Source organism: Jaculus jaculus, chromosome 8 (genome assembly GCF_020740685.1).
Source record: "Jaculus jaculus isolate mJacJac1 chromosome 8, mJacJac1.mat.Y.cur, whole genome shotgun sequence".
NCBI lineage: Eukaryota > Metazoa > Chordata > Mammalia > Rodentia > Dipodidae > Jaculus > Jaculus jaculus.
Genome location: NC_059109.1, coordinates 5,818,487 through 5,833,607, shown reverse-complemented (window position 1 = coordinate 5,833,607; position 15,121 = coordinate 5,818,487). Strand labels below are relative to the sequence as shown.

At 46.5% G+C, this 15,121-nt stretch overlaps 1 protein-coding gene across 1 annotated transcript in view; it reads right to left on the bottom strand.

The window, feature by feature from the left end:
* Cmtr1 (cap methyltransferase 1) overlaps window positions 1-15,121 on the bottom strand; it is a 55,165-nt gene that overhangs the window by 11,215 nt on the left and 28,829 nt on the right. The window contains exons 9-13 of the mRNA XM_045155956.1: window positions 10,943-11,141; window positions 8,798-8,916; window positions 5,721-5,817; window positions 4,916-5,048; window positions 4,062-4,241 (exon numbers count right to left, since the gene is read on the bottom strand). Of these exons, the coding sequence (XP_045011891.1) occupies window positions 4,062-4,241; window positions 4,916-5,048; window positions 5,721-5,817; window positions 8,798-8,916; window positions 10,943-11,141 (728 nt within the window). The remainder of the gene's footprint in view (window positions 1-4,061; window positions 4,242-4,915; window positions 5,049-5,720; window positions 5,818-8,797; window positions 8,917-10,942; window positions 11,142-15,121) is intronic.

Sequence of the window (15,121 nt, the reverse complement as noted above, 5' to 3'; positions counted from 1 at the left end):
CTGTATCAAAAAGACCCCCCCCCCAAAAAAAAAAAAAGCCAGGGGTGGGGGAAGGCTAGAAAGATGGCTCAATGGGTAAGGCACTTGCCTGAAAAGCATAATGACCCGAGTTCAATTCCCTAGTACACACATAAAGCCAGATGTGCCATGTGTTGCATGGATCTGGAGTTCATTTGCAGCATCTATTCTCTATGTCTCTTTCTCCTCTGTTTTTCTATGCTTGCAAATAAATATTTAAAATAATAAAATAAATAAATGAAATTTCAAAAAAACATTTAAGTGGTGGGGAAGTGATTCTAAGTAAAGCAGAGACTACACTGATACTGGTAACTGCCCTTTCTCCTTTAGTCTCCACAATTCTTTTACACGCAATGTCTGCATTTAATAAAACAAAAGAAGTGTTAAGTTTATTATGAAGACAATATGACCCACTGAAGAGAGAAAGTAGTCTGACAGAGTAAGACCCAGAGATAGCCCAAAAAAATGTTGAAAATCTCAACCCTAACCTTAACTGTAACAGGCATGCTAAAATATCTAGTAGAGCTGAGCATGGTGGCACACACCTTTAATCCCAGCACTGGGAAGGCAGAAGTAGAAGAACTGTAGTGAGTGCCAGGCAAGCCTGGGTTAGACCGTACCTCACAAAAAAATCACACACACACACAAAAGACTGTGAGTTTGAGGTCAGCCTGGGCTACATAGTGAGTCCAGGCCAGACAATAAGACCCTTTCTCAAAAAACAAGTCAAAAGCATGTGCCACCATGCCTAGCCTAGAAACAACACTTTAAAAAATATTTTATTTTGGCTGGGCATGGTGGCGCATGCCTTTAATCCCAGCACTCAGGAGGCAGAGGTAGGAAGATTACCATGAGTTTGAGGCCACTCTGAGAATACAGAGTGAATTTCAGGTCACCCTGGGCTAGAGTAAAACCCTACTTTAAAAAGCCTAAAAATAGGGCTGGAGAGATGGCTTAGCGGTTAAGTGCTTGCCTGTGAAGCCTAAGGACCCCGATTTGAGGCTCGGTTCCCCAGGTCCCATGTTAGCCAGATGCACAAGGGGGTGCACGCGTCTGGAGTTCGTTTGCAGAGGCTGGAAGCCCTGGCGCGCCCATTCTCTCTCTCTCCCTCTATCTGTCTTTCTCTTTGTGTCTGTCGCTCTCAAATAAATAAATAAATAAATATTTTTTTTAAAAAATCCTAAAAATAAAAATATTTTATTTTGGATACCAGGTGAGGCAGCGTGCGCCTTTAATCCCTGTACTTGGGAGGCAGAGTTATGAGGACCACCATGAGTTCAAGGCCACCATGAGACTACATAGTGAATTTCAGGTCAGCCTGAACTAGAGCAAGATCCTACCTCAAAAAACAATAATATATATATATATAATATATCTATGCACGTGCGCACGCACACACACACACACACACACACATACATACATACATATATACATATAAATATGTATATTTGGACTAGATGCACAAGATGGTGCATGTGTCTGGAGTTTGTTTGCAGCAGCTGGATGCCCTGGCACACCCATTCTTGCTTGCTTTCTTTCCCTCTCTCAAATAAAAATGGGCTGGAGAGATGGCTTAGCAGTTAAGGCACGTGCCTGGGAAGCCTAAGGACTCATGTTTGACTCTCCAGGTCCCATGTCAGCCAGATACACAGTGACAAAAGCATGCAAGGTCGTACATGCACATAAGGGGGGCATACAATTGCAGTGGCTGGAGGTCCTGGTGTGCCAACTGTCTCTCTCTCTCTCACTTTCTCACTCTCACATAAAAAAGGCAGTCTGTTGGGCTTGCCTAAAAAAATAAATAAATAAAAATAAAATATTAAAATATACATATTTGGGGCCAAGTATGGTGGCGCACGCCTTTAATCCCAGCACTCGCACTCGGGAGGCAGAGGTAGGAGGGGTGCCACAAGTTCAAGACTACCCTGAGACTACATAGTGAGTTCTAGGTCAACATGGGCTACAGTGAGACCCTACCTTAAAAAAAAAAAATCTAGAAAATGAAAAATGTATTAGATATGAGTAACTGGCCATCTTATCAAAAGACTGAAATAATAAAAGAAAGAAAACAATCAGTAAACTTGAGGACAGACAGGTCAACAAAAACCCAAACTGAAACAAGATGAGGAAAAAAAACACACACAAAAAAATCTTAGTCTGGGGAGACAATAATTGTTTAACATAAGTACATTTGGAATCACAGAAGCAGAGGAAAAAGTAAAACCAAAAATATTGGAAGATAATGGCCAAGAAATTTCCCAAAAGTGATGAATGCAATCAGTCCACAGGTAAGATCAGTGAACCCCAAGCAGAATGGAGTCTGAGGCCACCCTGAGACTACACAGTGAATTCCAGGTCAGCCTGGGCTAGAGCAAGATTATACCTGGAAAAACAAAACTAAAAAAAAATAAATCTATGTCAATCATCCTACCTCAGCCTCCCCAGTGCCGGGATTAAAGGCATGCGCCACCATGCCTGGCTTCCTCAGAAGATTTCTTTGTGCCACTCAGCTCAGCTGATCACAAAGTAACCACTCTTTCTAACTTTTATCACCAGTTAGTTTTGCCTATTCTAGACCTTTGTATAAGTGTAACTAACACAAATGTGTGTGTGTGTGTATGTGTGTGTGTGTATGTAGGTACATTATGTACATGTTCCCAGTGTGCTCACACGCATAGACCAGAGAACATTGGGTGTCCTCTATGGCTCTTTGAGCATTTCCTTAAGATAGTCTCTGAATCCAGAAGCTGCCTTTTACTTATTTATTTTTGTTTTTCGAGGTAGAGTCTCACTCTGGTCCAGGCTGACCTGGAATTCACTCTGTATTCGCAGGGTGGCCTACAATTCACGGTGATCCTCCTACCTCTGCCTCCCAAGTACTGGGATTAAAGTGTGCACCACCACACCCGGCTCTCAATTCTTTTTAAGGAAAGAAAAGGAACCAGTTTGGTTATGAGATTGCTTAAACACTGCTGCTGAAAGTTCTGAAAAGAAGTCCGGTTTTTGTCCCATGGCCTCCCTTCCCTGAACAGACACATTACAGCAAACAGTGCCATGGAGCCTCCGTGTCACAAAGCCCAAGTCTTGCTCATTCCCTCAGCCTACCTCCCCTTTCAATGTTCAAGTTTCATGTGTGGTACTGCTGTGCAAAGTTAAAATACCAGATGATGCTAGGATAAACCTTCCTCCACTCTGCGACTCTCCCACAGCCATTACACTTCTGACTTCTCTGGAAGCTGGGGGTCCTTAGTTAGGGCCTTTCCACCTCCTGTTTAGGAGAGCATCTTTACAAAATTACCTGCTAATACAGCCTCCAATCTACCTCAAAAAAAAAAAAAAATTTTTTTTTTTTTGGGGGGGGGACTCATGGTAGGGTCTCTCTCTGGTCCAGGTTGACCTGGAATTCACTATTTAGTCTCACAGTAGCATTGAACTCACAGTGATCCTCTTACCTCTGCCTCCTGAGTGCTGGGATTAAAGGCATACACCACCAGGCCTGGCACAGAACTATTTTTTCCCTAAGGCCTTTCCACTCAGAGGGCCAAGCCAATGGTAGCAATTTTAAACTATTAGCAGTCTCAAAGAGGGTAGCTAAGGATGAATAAGGTGGCTTTTAAAAACGGCATTCTGATTGCCTCACCTGAGGAAGTCATGAGCTAGCCAAAATGCCTCAGGCTCTGGTGAGCAGACCTGTAGCAGCCAGGCACTCACTCACCTGCCACCCTTGGGAGAGGACATGGAAATAAACAAGGGTCTCTAGAGTCACCAAAGAGCAAATGCAATGACAAAGAGATACCAAGAGACATTCATTCAGTCGTCCATTCTCTGTTATCCCCCTTTTTTTCTTTTCAAGGTAGGGTTTCACTCTAGCCCAGGCTGACCTGGAATTCACTATTTAGTCTCAGGCTGGCCTCAAACTCATGGCGATCCTCCTACCTCTGCCTCCCAAGTGCTGGGATTAAAGGTGTGCGCCACCACGCCCGGCTTCTGCTATTCCTTAATTCCCCGGTAATGGCAGCAGGAATAGCCAGTTGGCTTACCTCTCATTAGACCGTATCATATAGTCAGTAAATTCATGGTCTCCCTTAATCACAATCAAAGGAACCACCAGGTTGACATCAGAATCAGTGTTCCGCAGCTGGTTGAGCTTAATATTCACTGAGAAGAGGTACTCCCGCACATCATCTATGCCCACCTTCAGGCCTTTGCACACCACATACCTGGCAAGAGATATTTTGTCACTCCATGGAGCAAGGGCCTCCTCTCCACATATTCCTTTCCCCACAACCACTTCTGGAGTCATAAGCTAGATAGCTTTCCAGTTCAGCCTTATGTCTCTGGCTAAAGGACAGCACACACTATGCCTAAAATGTCTACCTCAACTCCTTCCCTGTGTGGGCAGCTGAGTTTGCACTTGGGAGGGGTTACTGCCACCTCCCCTGCCCTCCACAGGCTGCACCACCACCACCTGGGAGCTCAATATTACAGACCTAATGAACCAGACTCTTCAAGGACAGGGCCAAGCAAGCTGCGCTTTCAACCACCTGGCAAGTCTGACCAGCTATGGTTCCACTTGCCTCATGTGTGGCCACCGTGTCCCACTTGGATGCCAGAGTGCCTCTGCATGGCATCCCCCTTGCCTGTTCCCAGCCCGTGTTTCTCCAAGGGTCCCTATGGTTGATCACACTCTTCTGAAGCAAGTGGAGAATCCCTGACCTAAGTGTGGTAACTACAGCCGTGGAGGCAGTAGAGGTGAATACCCAAGATTCCCCTGTGCCTCTCATCGTGTCTTCAAAGTCAAGGTTGTTAATGTAGCATGGGGCTAGGAGAGACATACACACTGAGTTTGCTCTTTTACTTCAGCCCCTAGCCTAGCTAACTGAGGAAGGCTCACCGCTCAGAGTTGGCAGGGCGGCTGGTGACGGGCTTGAAGAGGCACACCCGCTCGAAGCAGCAGTAGAGCAGGTAGATGAGCCCCACGCTGAAGGGTGTGAAGAGGTCGAAGGTTTTACAGAGAAAGTGGCCTCCTAGATGGGACAGAAAATGCTAGAGGCATCAGTGGCTATTCCAGGAGGCAGGACGTCCTCTCGTAAAGATGACTAAGAAAAGAGCCGGCGCCTAAGCCCATTAAAAGCCTAAGACAGGGCTGGAGAGATGGCTTAGCGGTTAAGCGCTTGCCTGTGAAGCCTAAGGACCCCAGTTCAATGCTCAATTCCCCAGGACCCACGTTAGGGGGCACACACGTCTGGAATTTGTTTGCAGTCGCTGGAGGCCCTGGTGCACCCATTCTCGCACTCTCTCTTTCTCTTTCTCCCTCTGTCTGTCGCTCTAAATAAATAAATAAAAATAAACAAAATTTTAAAAACCTAAGACAGCCGGGCGTGGTGGCGCACGCCTTTAATCCCAGCACTCGGGAGGCAGAGGTAGGAGGATCACCGTGAGTTCAAGGCCACCCTGAGACTACAGAGTTAATTCCAGGTCAGCCTGGACCAGAGTGAGACCCTACCTCGAAAAACCAAAAAAAAAAAAAAAACCTAAGACAGTTATGGGTCAAACAGCTTTAGAGGGGACTTTGGGGACTGTCCTGCTACCTGATACAAGGGGTGTGTGTGTGTGTGATTATTGTTTACTTCCCAGCTAAGCCTCTATGTGCCCTTGTCAAGCGGGGCCTCTCGAGGACAGAGCAGAAGCAGTGTCACCTGTCCTGAGTACAGACAGCGCCATGAGGAACTGACACAGCAGCAGCTGCTTGCTGAGGATCTCCTGCAGGTTCTCCTGCCCCTCCACCGAGAACCCCTGAAACAAGAGGGAGAACAGGGATGGAGTGGGAGAGAGTGAGCAGGGCTGAGGACAGTGCCCCCATCTTCACAGAGAGCTCACGAGACATTCTCACTGACCACCACCATCACCTACCTGACATTCCAATTGTTTGCTCAAGGCCATGTGGTCAGTGACAGCTGGACTGAGCACTGGGACCTGGGCCTGCTGACCAGAGCCTCCTTCCTTCTGCTCTAGCACTCCCAAGCCACAGAACCAACTCTGCTTTGCCAAGAAGATTCCAGAAAACTTTTTAATTTAATTAACTTATTTAGAGAGAAAGAGACAGATAGAACGGGCACTCCAGGGCCTCCAGATTGAAGCTGAATCCTTAAGTTTCACAGGCAAACAAATGCCTTATGCACTAAGCCATCTCTCCAGCCCCAGAAAACTTTTAAATTTATGTGGGAATCCAGGATAAATAGGGCTTTACACAGGTCAATCATGCGACAGGAAGCAAAATGCCTGGGGGACTCCTAAAAATCCCAGGGAGTAAATAAATGTCAGTGAGATACTCTGCTGGGCTCATCAAGCCACTGCACTGTCCTCTGAACAGGCCCTATCTGAAAAGTTAGCACAACTTTGAGAGTCACAGTAATCTCCCTCTCTCTGTATAGACCAAGGATTTACTTACAATACCCACTACCCCTGTTCTCAAACCTCTGTTAAGCTGTCCCAAGTCAGGCAGGTCTCCTGAACTCAGCCCTACAAAAGTAATAGCTGGGGCTAGAGAGACGGCTTAGCAGTTAAGCGCTTGCCTGTGAAGCCTAAGGACTCTGGTTCAAGGCTCGGTTCCTCAGGATACACGTCAGCCAGAGGCACAAGGGGGCGCACGCATCTGGAGTTTGTTTTCAGTGGCTGGAGGCCCTGGCACGCCCATCCTCTCTCTCTACCTGCCTCTTTCTCTCTCTGTCTGTTGTTCTCAATAAATAAAAATGAACAAAAAAAATTTTTTAAAAAGTAATAGCTAAATGACTCAGAATCAAATGTTTACAAATGTCTCTCAGACTTATGTTTCTCAAAATGCATGTTTGCTTATAGTCAACTAGAAAATAAAAATAAGCCCAGGCACAGTGGCCCAGGTCTGAAATTTGTGTACTTGGAAGGTGGAAACAGGATCATCAGTTTACTGCTGGCCTCAGCTACATAGTGAGTTTGAGGCCAGCCTAAGCTACATAAGACGCTATCTCAAAAAAATTACAAATTAGGGCTGGAGAGATGACTTAGCGGTTAAGCGCTTGCCTGTGAAGCCTAAGGGCCCCGGTTTGAGGCTCAATTCCCCAGGACCCACATTAGCACAAGGGAGTGCACGCACCTGGAGTTCGTTTGCAATGGCTGGAAGCCCTGGCGTGCCCATTCTCTCTCTCTCTCTCTCTCAAATAAATAAATAAGGCTTAAAATGCAAATTAAAAAAACAAGAGGGGATTGGAGAGATGGCTCAATGGTTAAGGCACTTGCCTGTAAAGCCTAACAACCTGATTTTGATTTTCCAGTACCCATGTAAAGCCAGACGAACAACGTGGCACATGTGTCTGGAGTTCATTAGCAGTGGCCAGGGACCCTGGCACATCCATTCTCTCTCTCTCCCTCTCTCTCAAATAAATACTTTTTAAAAAGAATGTACATAATAAAAATATAATAAATTTATCACAAATAATAGAAATCAATCAAAAGGCTAGGCCAGGCCGACCCTCCCAGTGCCACAACATAAGCACAGTCCTTGAGCAAACGTGTCCATCTGCCGCTCCCTGCTCGGCTCAAGGACTTGGGGAAGTAACACCCTGCCCACCCTCCACAGAGCCTCTGCCTGAAGCCACGCACAGAGGTCCCAGGGCGCTTTTCAACTCTAGCCATACAACCTCGCAACAAATACTGTGTTGTCCTTCCTTCCTCCTGGATAAGTTGTGGCCCACTGGAGGGGACAACTTGTGGCTTGACCCTCTGCTGGGATGACCCTCTGCTGAACAAAGCCTCGGCAGGCTCCCTTCTGTGCCCAAGCAGCTGCTCACAGATACTTCAGCCACCCAGCCTAGGGCGTGCGTGCATTCTCCTGCCTTTGTTTACAGGCAGGCTGTCAGAGCAGAAGCTCCGAGAGGCCACGACAAGGCCGTCCCCACCAGTAAGACTGAGGCCACAAGTGATGGCAACCTGCCCTCCTCAGTTTTGCCTAGTTGCTTTTAGCCAATGTTCACAGCTCACTAGTCTCATAACCAACCAAGGCCCTGGAACAAAGTGAACTTAGAGCAAAGCTGTCTACAATATTATGATCCTTACAAATATTGTAAGAAATATTTTTTTAAAAAAAGCAGGGCATGGGGGTGTATACCTTTAATCTCAGCACTTGAGAGGCAGAGGTAGGAGGATCACCATGAGTTCCAGGCTACCCTGAGAGTACATAGTGAATTCCAGGTCAGCCTGGATTAGAGTGACACCATATCTCAAAAAGCAAACAAAAAAAGAAAAAAGGACCCAGGTTCAATTCCCCAGGAACCATATAAGCCAGATGCACAAGGTGGCGCATGTGTCTGGAGTTCATTTGCAAAGGCTGGAGGCCCTGACACGCCCATTCACATTCTCCCTCTCTCTCTCTCCGTGCCTCTTTCTCTCTTGCTGTTTCAAATAAATATATATATATTTTTTTAAGAAGGTGGGAGAGACCAGGCATGGTGGTCCATGACTAAAAAAAAGAAAGAAAGAAATAGATGAATGAAAGTGCACATCCCTACTATGTGAATAGTGAGTTACCATCTATTGGAGTAGCTAATGGGTCAAACCAAACTAAATCTCAAAGGCTAGGGGCTGGGGGCTATAGCTCATCAGCACAGCACTTGCTTGACATAACCAAGACCCTGGGTTTGATCACCCAGCACGACAAAACAAAACAAAACAAACTCCACAATTTCTCAAACCTCTAAACAAAGACGCCCTTAAGGCATCTCCCCATGGACAAAGTACCTACCCCATCGGCCATCAGAAAGTGGACACCCTTGCGATCTGTGTTGTCCAGGACAAAGTTCCGGAAGGCATTGATGTTTTCTGGGCGGGTGATATCTCCATCTCCATCAATCCCACCCTCACCTAGCAGGACACAAGATTCCCTGTGAGTTCATCTGCTTTGAACATCCCAGCACTCAAGGATAGTGAACACAGGTGCCAGGTGACCCATGTAAGCCAGATGCACAAGGTGGCATATGCTAGAGTTCATTTGCAGCAGCTGGAAGCCTTGGTACGTCCATTTTGTCTTATCTGCCTCTTCTCTCTTTCCCCCTCCTTTCTGTCAAATAAATTAAAAAAAAAAAAATTTAAGGGCTGAAGAGATGTTAGCGCTTAAGGTGCTTGCCTGCAAAGCCGAAGAACCTACTTTTGTCTCTCCAGATCCCATGTAAACCACACACACAAAGGTGAGGCAAGCAGAAGGTCACACGTGCCCACTAGGTGGCGTAAGCACTGGCGTTCAATTACAGTGGCTGAGGCCCTAGCACAATAATTCTCTCTTCCTAATAAAAAAAAAGTTATTATTTTTTAAGAATTAAGGGGGAAAGCCAGGTGTGGTGGTGCATGCCTTTAATTCTAGCACTCAGGGGGCAGAGTAGGAGGATCACCATATGTTTGAGACCAGCCTGAGAAGACAGAGTGAATTCCAGGTCAGCCTGGGCTAAAGTGAGACCCTACCTCAAAAAAAAAAAAAAAAAAAAAAAAAAAAGCCAACCAACCAACCAACAAACAAACCAAAAAAAAAAAAAAGAATTAAGGGGGGAAAAAAGCCAGAATCCAGAATCAGAGCTGGGGAGAGGGGTCAGTGGTTAAAGGCACTTGCTGGCAAAGCCTGATGGCCTGGTTTTGAGTCCCAAGTACCCATGTAAAGCTAGATGCACAAAATGGTTCATGCACCTGGAGTTCATCCACAGTGAAAGAAGGCCCTGGTGTACACCCATATTCATTCTTTACTTGCAAAAAATAAACAAACAAACTTTCTTTAAAAAGCCAGAAACAAGGGGCTGGAGAGGTGGCTTAGCAGTTAAGCGCTTACCTGTGAAGCCTAAGGACCCCGGTTCAAGGCTCAATTACCCAGGACCCACATTAGCCAGAAGCACAAGGGAGTACATGCATCTGGAATTCGTTTGCAGTGCTGGAAGCCCTGGCACGCCCATTCTCTCTCTCTCTCTCTCTCTCTGCCTCTTTCTCTGTTGCTCTCAAATAAATAAATAAAAATAAACCAAAAAAAAAAAAAAAAAAGGCCAGAAACAAGTCAGGCATGGTGGCACATGCTTTTAATCCCAGCACTTGGGAGGCAGAGGTAGGAGGATTGCCATGAGTTCGAGGCCACCCTGAGACTACATAGTGAGTTCCAAGTCAGCCTGGACTAGAGCAAGACCCTACCTTGAAAAACCAGGAAGAAAACAAAAAAGCCAGAAACAGCCAGGTGTGGTGGCATATGTCTTTAATTTTAGCACTCAGGAGACAGAGGTAGAGGAATCACTGTGAGTTTGAGGCCATCCTTAGACTACATAGTGAATTCCAGGTCAGTCTGGCCTAAAGCGAGACTCTACCTCAAACCCCTCCACCAAAAAAAGAAAAGGCCAGAAACAAAATTTAAGCCAAAAAAAAAAAATTATCAACTTTGCACTAAGAACGGTTAGTTAGGAAAGGACTTACAATTTGCTGCCAAATCACAACAGCAAAGCGGGGGAGGGGGGGGGCGGGGTTCCTGGGAGTTGAGCTGCCGCCTACCTAGTACACTCCACACCCAGCACACAAGGCTGCGATGGCATGGGGTTTGTTATCTGCTGTGAATCCTGCTAACTGTCAACCAGAGATCAGGCAGCTTCATTACCTCCTGTCACCAAGCGAAGAAAGCTCTTGCATAGAGGTCTTAGTAAGGCCTTGATGAGTTTTTCTAGAGAAGTGCTAACCTGTTTCACAGGCCTGGAGGAACAAGGGGTAGTGCAGAGGGAACCAGACCCTCATGACAGACTGTGAACCCCAGGCTAAGAGACCTGGGAAACACACATGACACACAGGTAACAACTGTTTTAGCCTTCAAGTCCCCACACGGGGGCTGTCCCTCATCCCTCCTAGTCCCCTCCCTGCTCAGCGTCCCTACCATAGTAGGGTTCAAAGAGTTCACTGGAGGCTGAGTAGAAGTCCTCCAGCTTGAAGTCGTTAGGGCCCTTCAGAGTCATCCCGAAGCCCTTGGCATGCCACTTCTTCTTCCACAGCACATACTCGGAGAAGCCACCTGGGCCTGCACAGACGTCAGCAAAGTACAGAAGGTCAGGGTCCCGGTCCTTCACCAGTGGCTTCTATAAGAAGTGGAAGATAGGGAGAAAGAAAACAGATGGCTCAATGAAGACCTGGAAGAACTCAGGAAGGGGAGGGCACGGGAGGGCAAAATAAGCCTTTCAGCAATTTTATTATAGAGCTCTTCCTGGGCCACAGCACCCAGGATTGTATTCTGGCTGATCACTGCCTGGGAGTCATCTAGCCCACCTCCAAAATATCCTGAACACTTTCCCCACCACCAGGCAGCCTAGACTCCTAATAAGCATCTCTGTGGGCATCTGAGTGGTATTTTATTCCTCAGGGTCATGTCTTCACCGTATCATGCATTTCTTGGATCCTACTGAGCAGCGCATTAGACAAGGGAAAGAAATGCAGAGATCCAAAAGTCACCTGTGCATAGCCTTCTGGCAAGAAAGCTGAGTCAGAATCCAGATGGCCCAACTGCAACACTGCTCTGGCCAACTGGCCCATATCTGAGGCTCTAGCATCACCCACTCCCAGCTCCAAGTGCCTGCCTTTCCAGACCAGTCTCTGCTCCTCCTTGGCTTGTTCTTTCCCCCTTTGTTTCCCAGATTTCAACTTTGGAATCATTTTAGACATAATGGAAAAGCTGTCAGGATATTGGATTGTCCCTGTCCCCTGAAGAGTAGCCCGTTTGGTTAACAACTTGTATAACCATGGTATGGTTGTCAAAACTAGGAAATGAGCATCCACACATTACTATTACTATGACTAAAAAGTAAATTCTAGACTTCAGATCTCATTAAGACACATCAGAGGGAGTCTCCCCATGCTCCCCTCTCTTGTCCTCCTGCCTTTGCCCAATGCATGCTGGGAGTAGATGAAATAGGCACGGAAGGTAATGCTGGTATTGCAGGTAGCAGTCTCTAAGGGACCCTAGGAGTACCCACCCACTTCAGGAATGACAAAACCACTATAATCACTTGAATTTTCATTGATTACATTTTTGGCCCCTCAAGAAACAAGCACTTTTAACCACTGACGCATATCCCCAGTTCAATATATTTTATAATACTGAAAAGCATAGCAGGGCTGGAGAGATGGCTCAGTGGCTAAGGTGCTTGCCCACAAAGCCAAAGGACCCAAGTTCGATTGCCCAGTCTCCACATAAAGCCGGATGCACAAAGTGGTACATGTGTCTGGAGCTTGTTTGTAGTAGCTACTTTTCTTTTACACTAATGCTAGCAACGTCCCTGGGCCCCTGCATGGTGATTTCCAGGAACCCTCTGCAGCAGAGAAAATAAACCATCTGCACAGGTGACAATAAGAAGGTGAGTGGCAGGAGTAGGTGACCCCAGAGGGCTACAGTTAGCCTGGGACTGTAACAAACATCCTAAAAGAACAGGCCAGGGAACTGCAGCCTTTTCTCTCTACAGACTAGACAAGACGGAGAGCACATTCATAGATCTGAAACTGACAGATCAGAAAGCCTAGAGATCGAAGGACAACTAGGACACACTTGTGTCCACATCCCAGTCACTTCTAGGCGTCCAGGGCCTTGCTGCTGACAGCGATCCAGCCCTATCAAGAGAGTCAAAGTCTCTGGAGAAGGTGACTTTAGCTGAAAATAAACCTCATCAGCATGTGACAAGCCCCTCTCCTGAGACATGCTGGGACATATCATTTCTTCCCTGGCTTCCTTACTACTCTACTCCATCATTTTTTGCTCCTGATCCATTATTCTTATTTTGGAGTATATTCATTTGCACGAAAAGACCTAACGGCAATTAACACGAACGTCACGCAGCACTTTGCAGCCAGTACGGAGGGGATGAGGCAGGGCTCACAAGTTCAAGCCCTGCACACACTATAAAGAGGAAAACGGGTTTCTCAGCACTAGCCAGCGTGACCCCACACTCCAACCCCTCTAGGTGAACCTGGACCAAAGGCTGGCTGGGGAAGGAAGGACACATCTCACCTTCTTAACATGGCCTAGATGTGATCACATTCTGTGATTTCTAAGAGTGGCCTGCCAAGCATGGTTATGCACTTGGTAGGCTGGGACAAGGGATTACTGAGTTTGAGGCCACCCTGGGCTACACAGCAAGACTGTCAAAAAAAGCAAACAATCTAAAAAAACTAACTACTGGGTAGAATTTACAAGCCATGTCCAAAACTCTGCTCATACAAGGAACAGCTGGGCCAGGTATAGTGACACATGCCTTTAATGCCAGCACACAGGAAGCAGAGGTAAGAGGATCACTATGAGTTCACAGCCAGACTGAGACTAACAGTGAATTCCAGGTTAGTCTGGGCTAGAATGAGACCCTACCTCAAAAAAAAAAGAAAAAAAAAAATCTGGGTGTGGTGGGGCACACCTTTAATCCCAGCAGTGGGGAGACAGAAATAGGATCACCGTGAGTTTGAGGCCACCCGGAGACTACATAGAGAATTCCAGGTCAGTCTGAGCTACAGGAAGACCCTACTTCAGAAAACAAAAAACCAAAAAACAAAAAATGAAAGAAAAAAGGGACAGCTGGTTGCTCAGCTCTACAAGCTACTGGCTGAGCCCACAAGGACAAGTACATGTCGTTTTTCAGCAAAGGTCTTTCTAAACTGCACAGGGTTTACAGACATAAACGACACTGTATCCAACCAGATTAATGCCTCGGAGTTCAAACTCATGCTTTCTGTATTTCTCTCTGCTCGGCCAGGTGCGGCACTACACACAGAGTGGGCACCGTCAATGTTGATGGCACCTAATTTCCTCCAAGACAGGACCACAGCGAAAAACCTGCCTCCATCTTCTGACTTCTGTTACACTGCACAATGTTTTCTTATCTAAACGACACCCTCGGACACACAAATCCTTCATGTAATGTGATGGTATTAAATTCCCTTCCTTCCCTTGTTTCTCCCAATCCTTGCTTACAATTACTTTCTTTTCCTCCCCAGACCCTTTTTTCTTTTACAATAACCTACAGAACCAGAGACCTATCTGAAAACCTCGGAACCCTCCTCTTCACACTACTTCCAGCATCAGGTTCTCTGACACAGCCTGTAATCTGCAGGATCCAAACACCACCAAGATCCAGCAAGCCTGGGTGTGCGCCTGGGCCTCTGGCCACTCCCACCTCTGCTGGGGACTGCTCTGGCATCTCCGCTACACACCAGGCCTGCTGGACTTGGCTATCATTCGGGTCCTTAGGGAAAATGGAGATGAAAGAGAGAAGAAAGAAGTAGAGGCTAGAGAGAAACCACTTTTCATGGTAGAGTTCACAGACATCTCTAAAAGAGCAATTCTCCATGGCCACTAACAAACCAATTCAGGTCAAGAAGCTGCATGATGCATTACAAACCAAACATGGCTGTCTTTTCCTATGTGACTAACATCTCCACCCTTGACCTTAACTGTACGATCCTGGTGCCTACTTCATTCTCCAGATACCAGCTGCTGGAGGTCTTCACATTTAGAAACCAAAAACTGGCACTGTGACTTCCCATCAGCTTAGCAGAGGTCCTCTGCCAGGCAGGGGTTTAGAGGAAATCATTGGGAGATCAGAAAATTAAATCAACATTGTATCAACCTAATTTTCTCAAGATACTAATTCTAAAAGCCTTTTGTGTGCTGCCTGCCGGGCCTGGAAACTGGGGAGGGAGCCCTGGGAAAGAAAACTAAGTAAAGGCTGGGGGTTCTATATGCCGCCTTCGCCAGCATGGAGCTAGTACTTAGGCAGACAGAGCTGAAACATCAAAGCATTTGGAAGTAAGTTCCTCCAGCCAGTGGGTAGTGAGGGGAGGACAGGGGATGAGGGTGACTGAAGCAGAAACAGGCTTGGGGGCAGCTGGCTCCTGGCCCTGTCATTGTCAAAGAAAACTAACTTTCCAGGACTGGATATAAAAAATGCTTTGGACCCGACACCCCCACCCCCAAAGGGAATTCTAGAATGAAATTTCCTTCACTGCTTTCTTTATCATTACGGACGGCTAGTGTTCAAAGAAATGAGATGTAGCAGAGCAGAAAATCATTTTGCTCTGC